General features: G+C 44.6%; 1 protein-coding gene across 6 annotated transcripts in view; it reads left to right on the top strand.

Annotated features, from left to right (window-relative positions):
- SHLD1 (shieldin complex subunit 1) overlaps positions 1 to 12,595 on the top strand; it is a 94,483-nt gene extending 81,888 nt beyond the window's left edge. For 3 of the 6 annotated variants that reach the window (XM_004751525.3, XM_045086019.1, XM_004751526.3), the window contains one exon: positions 11,672 to 12,595. In XM_004751525.3, coding sequence (XP_004751582.1) covers positions 11,672 to 12,114 — 443 coding nt within the window. In that variant the 3' untranslated portion in view covers positions 12,115 to 12,595. Of the gene's footprint in view, positions 1 to 113; positions 482 to 5,970; positions 6,125 to 11,671 lie in introns of those variants that run through there. The other 3 variants (XM_045086021.1, XM_045086022.1, XM_045086020.1) reach the window with 3 other exon arrangements.
- The last annotated feature ends 264 nt before the right edge of the window (positions 12,596 to 12,859 follow it).

Raw genomic sequence — 12,859 nt, 5'->3', positions numbered from 1 at the left:
TGTGTCAGGGGACAGCTGGAGGGCCCCACCAGCCTGGGCTTCTGTGTTTGACACTCCCACACACCGAGGGACCTGCTGTTTCCACCCACGCTGGGATCATGTTTGCTTTGCAGAGCTTGCACTTGGGACCTCTCCGGAGTCAGTCCTAACCGTGAGATGGGTGATGTTTACCATGGTTTGCCCCATCAGCTCTGATGCCAGGATGGGGCAGCAGCTGTCGGTCAAGACGATGTCGGGTACGACGCGGGCTTACCTGGACTTTCCCTGTGATACGTGTCTATCCCTGCATGTAGATACACGAGAGCATTTACACTTCACTCTTAAAATCCTCGGGTGTAAATGACAAATGCCTTCATATTTATATGTAACATCACTGCTGCTGGGGCTGCTCTATGATAATAATGACAAAGTAGCTATTATTTATTAAGTGTGAACTGTGTGCTAGGCTTTATGCTAATAAAGCATTTAATTCTTACAACTATCCACGAGGTGTGGATCATTATTATTACCATCCTCATTTTACGGAGGAGGATGTGAAGATTCAAAGATGTCAAGTGACATAGCCCAGGTCACATAGCCCAGAAGCAGACACGTAGGCGCTCAAACCTGAGCCTTCTAAACCCCAGTCCATGCTCGCAATGCTCGCAAGCAAGTCATCTATCAGGACAGAAATACTCAGATTTCTGATCTGTGATTATGAGCTGTTTTACAGAAGCTAGAACTTAAACCCACATTAGCTCTGCCCTATAAAGTACACTTCTGAAAGCATATAGTACCACACTGCCTGCCATTGCACAGAACTGGTTTTAGAATTCCTTTGTAAGAACAACTTCAGAACTAGTGTGTGGAATGTAAGAAAAGCAATCTCTTTTTGGAGATGAACTTTGCTTTTTACCTCATTCCATGTTACCCTGCTTGATTACTGACATTATTGATCAACTTTTACTCCTAATGCCTTTTGACAGTTTCCAAAAAGGTAATTCTGTCCTCCGAGGGTGGAGATTTGCCACCAATGAGGATGTCCAGGAGAAGCTTCCAGGAGGAGTGGAAACACTTCCTGAGAGGTTCCAGCATGTTCTCAGTGATGTCAGCATTTTGAATACAAGAGCTGGGCCTCCTGGGGTGGGTGGTTACTTTGAAGGGGGAGAGCTCAGCTATATCTTTGCCTTCTGGCACGTTCCTTACAATTCAACCTGTTACTTCACAGATAGACCTAAGGTCGGATCTGATGTGGAGTCAAGGCTGTTTACACAAATATGCATCTAACGAAAACCCTGCTGTGTGTAGGAAAGCATCCGACTTTCCTTGCCTGTCAGTCTCAGCAAGTCTGCTGATGTCAACACGGGAACTGGCTTTGTTTTGATAAGGGCTCTGTTCTGTTCCTCTTTATCTCTGAAAATTAGGAAATATTGACTTGTGGATTTGGACAGATGGTGAGTAGGCCCCTGTTCCTCTTAAAGAAAAAAGAATCCGTTTTCTGCTTCCCCAGCAAAGGGAGATGAGCATTCTGCTAAATATGTCTCCAGCAGCACCTCAAGCATCATTTTTAAAGTCTTATTTTTTTTCTTACAGTGAAGGTTAAGGTTAAAGTTTCAAGCCTCATCTTAATTAGCTGCTCACATTGAACTTAATTATGCTGAAGTAAACAATCGTATTCAAAATAGCAACGTTGCCATAGCAACCTAGACCAGAATCATTTGATTTTCTTTTCTGCCCCTGATTGTGCCTTACTATCTAGGCCATGATATGAAATAAATCTGTTGAAATATCCCCTATAAAATGAGATTTTAAAAGGCATTTAGCAGGGGGAAAACATTTTTAAATGATTGCTTTAAGTGTTGCAGGGAAGCTCCTGATTCCCAATTGCTCCTGAAGGAGATTCTGTCTCAGGTTCCCTGGTCTGAGAGCCTCGCCTCTTGTCCCCTGTTGGGGTTCTGAATGCAGAACCGACCAAGAGCTATGCCCCAAAACCTGGACTGGCTCAGGGGATCCAAGTTCTTGTTCCAGCTCCAGCTCCAGCCCTCAGACTCTGGTCCTGAAAGTGCAAGAGCTGAACCAGCAAATCCCCCATGGCTTTTCTAGCTGCAAAGGGGTCAGGTTCTGATCCTTTAATTTGGTTACTACTTAACAACCTGCAAAAGGAAGCTGTTTTAAATCAAGCCTCAGCTAAACCTTAATCTCCTTCTAAAGAAGAGAATGGTATTAAGCATTTTTAGGATCCAGGCCTGTGATTCCTCGGCTTTTACCAGAATCATGTAGGGAGAACACCCCTGCCTGGCTTGTCACAGCCAAAGTAGTCCTAATTATGGCAAATGTGAGCCACATGAAGAGTATTTTAAGGAAGAAAATTAATAAGCAGGTTAGCCTTGTCCGTGGTCTCACCACAGCCTCTCATGAAGTGATTCTGGAGACTTGCTGTTTGTCTCAATTTTCTTGTCTGCAAAATGAGACTCTGTGAGCCAGCTATTGGCCCGGCCCCTGGGTCCGCCTTGGCCTGTGACTTTTTCACTGAATGGAGTAGAGACACAGTATCACTTTTTGGAGGTGATAAACTGATACTGCGAAGGTTGTCTTACTTGAGAAGATTTGCCATTAAAAGGAAAACAAACCTCGATCGAGGTCTTTTATCCAGCCTCAGCCTGGGATAATCTAGTCATGACCTCAGGTGCAGAAAAGTCAAAGACCGTGTTTTCTCTGTACTTCATCTTGTATGCCATTAAAAAGAAGATAGAAGAAAAGACAAAGTCCAATAGAGAAAGGGTAAAGAAGATGAATTTTTCACTGTATAGGAAGCACAAGTCGCCGCCAGGTGACTGGAGACAGGTCTGGAGAGCAGCTCGGCCATTTTGAGTGAGGAGGGAAATGTGACCCCAAGTAAGGAGACATATTGGATACACCCAACAGTGTCAGAGAGTTCGGCAAAGCTGTGGAGAAACAGGGTAACCCAGATCCTGCTGGTGGGAGTGCCCCAGCCACTTTGGAAAGTGATTTGGCAGGTTCTAGTGAAACTGAAAACGCACATTCCTTTCGACTCAGCAGTTCCACGACTAGATATAATTCTAGAGCAAGTACACCAGGAAGTAGGTATGGGGGGAGGGGTCACTGAAGCCTCATTTGTGACAGGGATAAGTTAGACACAGCCCACATGGCCATCCCAAGAGAAGGAAATGGACGAAAAATAGTGAGGTATGTTCTTATAATACTCTAAAGCAGACTCATATATCAACAATGGCAGGAAGGAAAAAATCATAAAGTGGAGTGAGAAAAAGCAAAACTTCGTATATGGAAAATAAAATGAAAATGACCATCACCCAAAGCAACATGGTGTTGCTTAGGGATACATAACATATGTCAGGTATAAAAATGGGCTGGAAAGGGCGCCTGGCGAGCTCCGTGGGGAGAGTGCGTGACTTTTGATATTGGGGTTGTGACTTCGAGGCCCACATTGGGTATAGAGATTATTCAAAAATAAACTCTTTAAGAACAAAGACATAAATAAATGGCCTGGAATGAATGAATTTCTGTGTAGAAGTGGTCAACTTTAATTAAAATATTTACTTCTTTTTTTGTTGTTTTGTTTTTATTTTAATGCCAGTGTAGTGAACATACAGTGTTAGATTAGTTTTAGGTGAACAATAGAGTGATTCAACACATCTGGTTCTCATTACAACAAGCACACTGCTTAATCCCCATCACCTGTTTCACTCATCCCTAAAATGTTTACTTCTTTTTTTTTTTTTAAAGATTTATTTATTTATTTGTCAGGGAGAGAGAGAGACAGCAGGCAGAAGGAAAAGCAGACTCCCCACTGAGCAGGGAGCTGGATGCAGGACTCAATCCCACGACCCGGAGATCATGACCCGAGCCAAAGGCAGACAGACTGTTAACTGACTGAGCCACCCAGAATCCCCAGTGTTTACTTCTTAATAAGAAAAAAAGACTTGAAGCAAATATTACAATATGGTAACTGTCCATTTAGAGTAGTGTGAACTTGGATATTCTATTTCTTTGTATTCAGAACATTTTAGTTTCCTAAGAAAATATAAAATGCCCAGGTACGAGTAAGATAGCTTACCAATCAGACGGCAGAGATCAGTCAGCCTTATTAATTGCCACGGGCACTTAATTTTAGGGCTGTTCACCGATCGCACATATTTTTGGTTTTTTCCAGCGTTCATTTTCATTCTCAGCAGTTGCCTTGTAGAGGACCCTAGCTTCTGCCCGGTGCATCTGTTCACCATTAGGAGGAAGGGTGACAGCATATGCCACCTCCCCTCTGGGTGATTCATCAGGATTAGCTCTCGGATGTAAACAAGTCCTGACTCAGACTGCAGTTTCAAACGCACCGGACCAGACCACCCATCCTTTGAAGTGTGGATTTGGATTAAATAGCTTGATATCTGTGTCCTGCCCCCACCCCTTTATGAGTCTGTGGGGCTTGTCCTTTAAAGGAACAGTTGCAAATTCCAAATTGTACAAGCCGCAGATGGTAGGGTTGCTATGGGGCAAAAGGAAGCGTAAGCTTACTGATTTTTTTGGTCATTAATTTTAGGCTATGAAAGAGACAGAAAGTAAGGTATCTTAGAACTCCAGTGCTGGTGTTAACTGCACCGTGGTGGAAAGTCATACGAGACCAGAAAGCAGAATCACAGTGAGTTACTGATGGGATATAGTGAATTGAGTCCCTTTGCTTTCAGGGCAGAAACCAAACAGTTCTTGGACAGTAAGAGGGTAGGAGAAAGGACTGCTGTGAAAAGAAAGGGAAGGGAAGGAGAATTGTCCTGGAGGACAGCAGAGCAGAAAGTTTAGGAAAAAAATAAAAGTGTGTGGACATCTTATTATTTAGCCCACAGACTGGGATTATCTCTGGCATCAAAACTCAGCCCTTGGGACATAGGGATGTATGGCAGGAACTAATATGTGGTGGCTGTATCATGATGCATATGTGTGTGTATATATATATATATATATACACATATCTATATATATATTACGAATCGTGAGATCCAGGGCCCTTTTGGGAGTGAAAGAGTGTGCTATTAATCATTAATTGAGACAACAGCCATAAACCTGGGTTGTCCTGGGCAAACTTCCCAATCACCTTAGGGAGCACTGGTAACCCTAGTAATCATGCACCTTTACATCTTTATTTGAAAATGAAACTCATCAAGTAAAATAAAACATCAAAAAGTTTTCAATGTATCTATCTCAGGCCAGCACTGCTTTAGGCCCTGGGGGTTGGGTGGGGGGGGACAGCTGGCATCCAGACAAACATGCCATAAGCAGGAGAAGATAGACAATAAACAAACAAATCTTGCATTAGTAGATGCTGCTATGTTTACTTAGAAATGTAAGGCAGAGAAGGGACACAAGGACAGTCAGGGCCAGGATGAGTGAGGGAAATGCAATTTTAAGTTGTGTGCTCAGCAGTTGCTGAGCAAGACTGAAGGATCAGAAGACTGAATGATACTTTCTTCCTCCCACAGCAGGAGAATTTTCATCCTCATTCTTTGTTTAAATATTTTATTTGTTTGTCAGAGAGAGAGTGCGCACAAGCAGGGGGAGTGGCAGGCAGAGGGAGAAGCAAGCTCCCCTCTGAGCAGGGAGCCGGACAAGGGACGCGATCGCAGGACCCTGGGATCATGACCTGAACCCAAGGCAGACGCTTGGCCAGGTGCCCCGATCTTTATTCTTTCCCAGAATTAGGCTTGGCCATATGAATTAACATTAGCCAGTGATATGTGCACTGACGTGACGGGGCTTTCCCAGTCACTGCCTGCTCCCCTGGGTTCTTTACCTTCTGCCGCAGGCACTAAGCAATGTTGAGGTGGTGGCTGGCCCACTGGCCTGGGTTCCAGGGTAAAGGACAAGCCCACACAGATCTACTGGTATGACACAGAGCTATAAGTAGTGAGAAACAATCCTTTATTATTTTAAGCCCCTGAGATTTGGCCCATGCTTGTTACGTAGCTGATCCTGACCGATACAGGAGCTCTCACGGAGAAGCTAACGTCTGAACCGAGACCTGAGGAGGAGAGGGAACCAACCAGTCGTGCAGATAAAGTGGAGAAAGCATGTTCCACGCAGAGGAACAGCAGGTGCCGAGGTTCTGAAGAGGGGGCCTGCAAGGGTCAGAAGAGAAGCCAGTTCCCGAGGCTACGATGCAGAGGTGTTGCCGCAGTCCGACTTCTGTGCAGCCTGTGGGGCTGGAGGTAGAGGACTGAATCTTGTTCATCCCGAGAACCTGTTCACTCCTTTTTTCTTCCGCAGGGTATGGAGTGGAGTGGCAGAAGTAAGAGGAGCAGAAGAGGGTAGGAAGGAAAAAAAGATCTGGGCAGGGAGATGCAGCCTACAGAGCAGGGCTCCAGATCCACAGGCAAGAGCCCTTACTGTTTGAAGAACGATGCCGTCACCCACAGAGCGAGCCTGCGGGCCTCGGAAGTCTGCTGTCATAAAGGAGAGGAGACTGTGCTAATCTGTGACCATTAATGACTAGGACATGCCGCCTCCCCCACTCACTTTGTTCTTCCTACACACATGACTTTCTCAGAGCCACACAGAACCCGAGGAGCCTCCAACAGACAGACCAAGGCAGCAGGGCCACACGTGGGCGTGCACCGCACACCGCCCTGAGGAAAGGGGCAGCGTTCCCTTTGAGGCAATGTAAAAGGAGACTGTATGAGCCACAATGCCTTATTTCCTTAAATCCTGATCGTTCTCTTCTTTTATTAAATCTTTGATTTCTTTCGGCTCAGTGCAGCCTTGAAACCCCAGATCCTCCCAATTAGCAATCGTGAGTAAAAGAAAGTCTGAACAAATAAGGCAGAGTGGGCGGGCATTGAGGCTGGGGAGACAGAATGCTAAATATCAAATCCATTTAGGAAAAACTTGTTAAAGTTGAAAGCTAAAATGTTTCACAGAGATAAAATCCTGCTGCGCAGTTATCAACCACAGACATAGCCATGGAAGATTCTCTACAAGAAACCCTCATTAAACATACGGGTTTCTAAAGGCTAATGGCGTCTCACAGAATGCAACCGTTAATCTCAAATCCTCCGTGCTCATTGACTGCCTGGGATTACTGAACAAACTACCATCCATAAGTCCTAAAGATATAAAAAGACTTCTAGGTTTGTAAGAATCCCAAACATCTGTATGTCAACTGTTTTCTCTCTGGCCGAAAGGTAATTTAACCAACAGGTGCTCTGGTAGATAGGTGACCTTGAAACAATGCATGCAAAAGCATGGTCATACCCAGCGCATCCTCCTGCCTTTCTTCTTGTCAATTCCTAAAGAAATTCTATTTGTGATGGAAGCAAATTGCGATCAAAAGGGAAATTCTACTCTATTTAGACAATGCCACAATCATTGGGACTGGGGCGTTTGCTGAGAAAAATAAAATGTGCTCAACGTCTGAGAGGGGAGGAATGCATGGTACAAATGGGTGCCAGAAAAAAGGTGCCTTGGGAGCCCAAAACAAAGCAATATATTACAGTGCAGCAGGATTCAGCATTCACTTCCTGCTCTTCCCAGAAATCATCCTTTGAGCCACTGTTCCTCTCAAGGGGTAAGAGGCATTATGGGCATTTTGGGGAGGATGAGTCTTTGTTGTATGGGATCGTCCTGTGCCTTCTAGGCCACTTACCTCCTTGACCCCACTCACCCAATACAAGTAGCACTTTCCAATCACTGACACAAAAACATCCCCAGACTCTCCTTAGAGTAGACATTACTGTCCCAAGTTGAGAGCCCTACAAGTCTGGGCTATGTTAATGTAAAAATAAGGTACAGTTTGAACTTGGCTGTGAGGATGCAGGAACTGACTGAGTTATCCAAGATCACCATGCTGTCCGTCCGCATATAGGTGCATCAGGAAAAGAAAAGCGATTGACTCTATTTGCTGGCAAAGAAATCCCAGATGTCAGAAAGGCCGCAACAGCCACATGATTAGAGAGATAGCTTTGTTCTTGGTAGTAAAGCAAGTTTTAAAAGGAAATCAAAGACGGTAATGAGCTGGGGACAGTGTTCAAAAGAACTGATGTAGTAAATAACTCAACCCATGTTGTCATTTTCTTCTGGAAAAGGGAAGGAGGGTTTCTTTGAAGATGAGTTGCTTTCTGCTTGATGTTTACATGAAAAACAGAGGAGACAAGCCCATGTTTTAGGCTCATTGGGTTCAAATCAAAGTTATTGACCAGTTCCTTAGCAAGTTCTGTTGTGCTATTAGGAGAGCTCTGTGTCAATGGCTGCCCCAGCTTTCTCAGGGTCACTGCCAAGGACCTTCTTTCTCCCTTCCACTCTTCCCATTGACACTTCTCAGCCCGTCTTCCTGTCCCTTCCCTTTTCTTCCCTTCCCTTATGTCCCCAGGACCAGATCATCTTTGGGGAAGAAGGTGGGGAAGGACAACTCACCCTGCCATCGTGGGACCCCTGGCCCGGCCCCTTCTCCCCTTGGCTCTGTAATAGCCACTACCATTTGTTAGACAGGACTGTTGGCCAAGCCCTGGATGAAGGCTCTTTTTTCGTTTTTCTTAATATTAAAGTAGGCCGCCAAAGGAAGTCTTAATGATTATTCCTCCAGAGGTTCGTTTTCATGATTTTTTTCTTGCGAGAATCCCAAACGCACAGAAAACTTGCAAGTACAACACAAAGAACTTTCTTTCCCCCAACGAATTGTTTAAGAGTAAGTTGCCAGCATGATGCCCACCACCCTGATTTTCCTATGAACGAGGAGATAACCATAACCGAGTGAAACTTGCAAAATCGGGAAGTTTAACCGGGTACATTCTTACCATCTAATCCTCAGCCCCCAGTCAGGTGATCCCAGAAATGTTCTCTATAGCAAAGAGATCCAGGTGAAAATCATATGTTGTGTTAAACTGTCATGTCTCTTTGGTGCCCTTCAGTGTGGAACAGCCTTGCTCACTTTTCTCTTGGGTCTCATGACCTTGGCACATCTGAAGAGTACAGGCCAGTCATTTTACAGAATGTCCCTCAATTTGGTTTTGTCTGTCACTTCCCCAAAATTGGGTTTAGGTGATGCAGCGTTGGTGTGACTATCAGAGAAGTGGCTGGGGTCTTCATGTTGTGTCTGGTCAAGTGGCAACAGGATTTCGGTTGGTCCCATCATTTAGGTCGCTTGATTGAGGTGATATGTGCCAGGTTTCTCCACGATGAAGTTATTCTTTTTCCATTTGTAACTGATAAGTATTTTAGGGGGAAGTACTCTGAGACTGCGAATACCCTGTTCCTCAGCAAACTTTCAATTACTTTATGAATTCATGGTTTTCTGTTTTAGTGAATGGTCTGTCATTCATTATTCTCATTATTGATTTTGATGCTCAAGTTGTTCCAGATGCGGCCAGCTGACCCCTTTCGAGCTGACCTCTGCTCTCCCCTTGACAAGCCCCCATCGGTATTTGAGCATTCTAGAACAAAGTACCCATCATGTACTTTCCTATAACCACCTTGGAATCAGCCATTCTTCAAGGTGGCTAAGTGCATTGTTGTTGGGCTACCTGTACGGTGGGCCCGTGAATGTCTGTCCATGTGTGGGCCTACCTGTGTCTCCTACCATGTGTGTCCATATCCTTGGATGCTTTGGATTATCTACTTCTCTGTTCCTTGTCCAACCACAGAAGTTCTTGAAGAGAGACCATTTACTGACACTATTGTAGATAAGAAAGCAAAAGCTCCGCAAGGTAGTATGCTGTCTAGCTGGTAACAAGACTAGAGGCAAAACCCCAAATCCCTTCTCCTTTAGTAAAACCACTGGCTGTAGCACACAACTTTTCATCATTAGCAAGTACAAATATTTTTATGATAGCTACTGATTGAGTTGGTGGGGGTGAGGGGTGTGTGTGTGGAATTAAAGGTAGTAATTTATTAAAGCTTATATCAGAGCAGAAAAGGAAAATATAATATTTTGATTTAAAGTATAAAATGTTAAAGAATAAAATGTATAAGAAATTCTGCAAATGTATAAGAATTCTGCAAATTATTTGTGTGGAATGTTTTCCTTTGTTTCAGAAGAGCTCAGAGATTCCTGTGTTAAGAATTAGGGTTCCTGGGGCACTTGGGTGGCTCAGTGGGTTAAGTCTCTGCCTTCGTCTCAGGTCGTGGTCTCAGGGTCCTGGGATCGAGCCCCACATTGGGCTCTCTGCTCGGTGGAGAGCCTGCTTCCCCCTCTCTCTCTGCCTGCCTCTCTGCCTACTTGTGCTCTCTCCCTCTCTCTCTCTCAAATAAATAAATAAAAGGTTTAAAAAAAAAAAAAGAATTATGGTTCCCAGAGAAGTACAGAAAGTGAGATCAGGGACTAGGGTTTGACTCCAATTCTGGCTTCATATTGTCTATTCTTAAGTCACTTAGTTTGTGACTCTTTTACAAATCACAAAGGTGGTGATTTTAATTGAGAGATAAAGAGTCTATAGGATTACTGTAGGGAATAGAGAAAGACAATGTCTGAACTATATAAATACCCAGCACTGTCTACATTAGGGGTCTTTACTGCATTTGTGCCCTGGATCCCGCTGGCATCTGGTTTAAGATTTTATTTAAATTCCAGTTAGTTAACATATATTGTATTACTAGTTTCAGGGGTAGAATCTAGTGATTCATCACCTGCCTTGAACACCTAGTGCTCATTCCATCACATATCTGTCACCCACTTAATGCCCATCACCCAATTACTGCATCTCCCCCCACCTCCCCTCCCGCAACCCTCTGCTTGGTCCCTATAGTTAAGAGTCTTTAATATATGCTTTGTAAATGAATGCTTAAATGATAAGATCTAGTATCAGGACTAATAACAGCAGTAATTTCAAAGCACTGTATCTTAGTTTCCTTGGATCGCCATAACAAAATACCATAGACTGGGTGGCCTAAACAACAGAAGTTTATTTTCTCAGAGTTCTAGAGACCAGAAGTCTGAGATCACAGTGCTGGTATGGCTGGGTTCCAGGAAGGGCTTCCGGGCCTCAAGAAGGCCACCTTTTCCTTGTGGGCTCTCCAGGCCCTCCCCCAGTTCCTGCACATGGACGGAGAGAGAGAAAGAGCGAGATCTCTTCCTCTTTTTATAAAGCCACCACTGCTATCAGATTTGGCTTCTACCCTTACAACTTCATTTAACCCTAATAACCTCCTAAAAGCCCCATCTCCAAATATAGTCACATTAGGCAGCAGGGCTTAACATATGAATTTTGGAGAACCACAGTTCAGGCCATAGCATAGTGACAGGCATAAATGATATTTAAAAATGTCTTCTGCAGACTATGGGTGATATGAAAATAGCTGTGAGCTGTTGGTAACAAAGTCATAGGCACTGCTGCTAATAGGTTTGTTGCCTACATTATGGGAGAACATGCTTAATTTCTGGGAGAGGTTAGTGAAAATAAAGATGTGATTTTGATCCCCATCCAAATTCACACCTACCCTGAACTTCTATGCAAAGACCATAGATGAAGAACTCCTGGAACATACAAATCAGATGTTCTTGTTCTGAGCAAACAAGTGGCATAACCCTAGGATAGTGGGAATCAATTCTGAAATCAGCTAATTGTGCCCATTATCAGTCACCCAAGAGAGTAGTAGGTGTGGTGAATTGAAGAGACATTGTCTGTTTTTAGCTTTTTAAAATATGTGTTTGAGTATTGGAATGTGTTTTATCTTGCAGACACCGGTAACCTAAGTACCGAACAAAATGATTCCTGGACCTCTGAGAACTTCTGGCTTGACCCTTGTGTGAAGGGTCAGACGGAGACCACAGCAGAGGACGATGGGCTTCGGAAATCTCTGGATAGGTTCTATGAAATGTTTGGCCATCCCCAGCCAGCCGCTAGAAATCCACTCTCTGCATCAGTCTGCCAGTGCCTGACTCAGAAAATCAATGAACTGAAGGGCCAGGAGAACCAAAAGTATGCCCTTCGCAGTTTCCAGATGGCCCGGGTCATCTTCAACCGGGATGGCTGTGCGGTCTTACGGAGGCATTCCAAGGACGCCCACTTCTACCCACAGGAAGAAGGAAGTGTGTCTCTGGATGATGAAAAGCCAACCCCGGGACTTTCAAAAGACGTCATTCGTTTCCTCTTGAAGCAGAACGTGATGAAAGCTCTCTAAGATGCCCCCAGTGGTAAGGGCACGCAGCATGCAGGATGGCCCCATGGCCTGTGCTGTCAGTGCCTCCCCCATTGCCCCTCTGGCCTATCTGGCCAATCCTGTGGCTCCAGCCGCCCCCCCCCGCCCCCCCATGAGTTGATGATACCAGAGCCACTTCAGCCCACATGGAGAGCCAGCAGTGTTTGTGGGTTGGAGAGCCTCTCTGTTCACGCCACCTCTCACCCCACCCTACCACTCCCTTTGACTTAAGGCCCAGACTGTCTGGCTGGGGAGCCCAAAAGCACAGCTTCCTTTGCCCAAGGAAGGAAGAAAATCATCTGCGGCATAACATACTCTCCAGAGCTCCCTTCTGGATCAAACCAAGACTTGGGCTTCCCGGGAAATCATGCCTTGCTCAGCCTCTTCTGTCTCCCTGTCCTCCTCCTGTTCACCTACTGGTGTCTCCTGGGAGCCTTTCCTTAATAAAGCTCTTGCACCTGAATCCTTGACTCGGAGTCTACTTCTGGGAGAACCCAACCCGAGAGACGGGTTTTTTTTATTAGATGTGGGTTTTTTTGAAAGCTTTAAATCTCTACACGGAATTAAGTACAAGAATCAGACCAAGCTGTAAAACAGAGGCCATGTGATTGAGATTGTATTTCCCCAAATAATATAAAGATTTAAATACAGTTTAAGATGGATCACATGTTAATCATAATGTTGTCTCTCCAAAGCCAGAGTTCCCGGTTTTATAATACGAACAGGG

This window comes from Mustela putorius, unplaced genomic scaffold (assembly GCF_011764305.1).
Source record: "Mustela putorius furo isolate JIRA1106 unplaced genomic scaffold, ASM1176430v1.1 tig00000874_pilon_pilon_pilon, whole genome shotgun sequence".
In the NCBI taxonomy this organism is placed as follows: Eukaryota; Metazoa; Chordata; class Mammalia; order Carnivora; family Mustelidae; genus Mustela; species Mustela putorius.
This window is presented reverse-complemented; position numbering and strand designations above follow the sequence as displayed.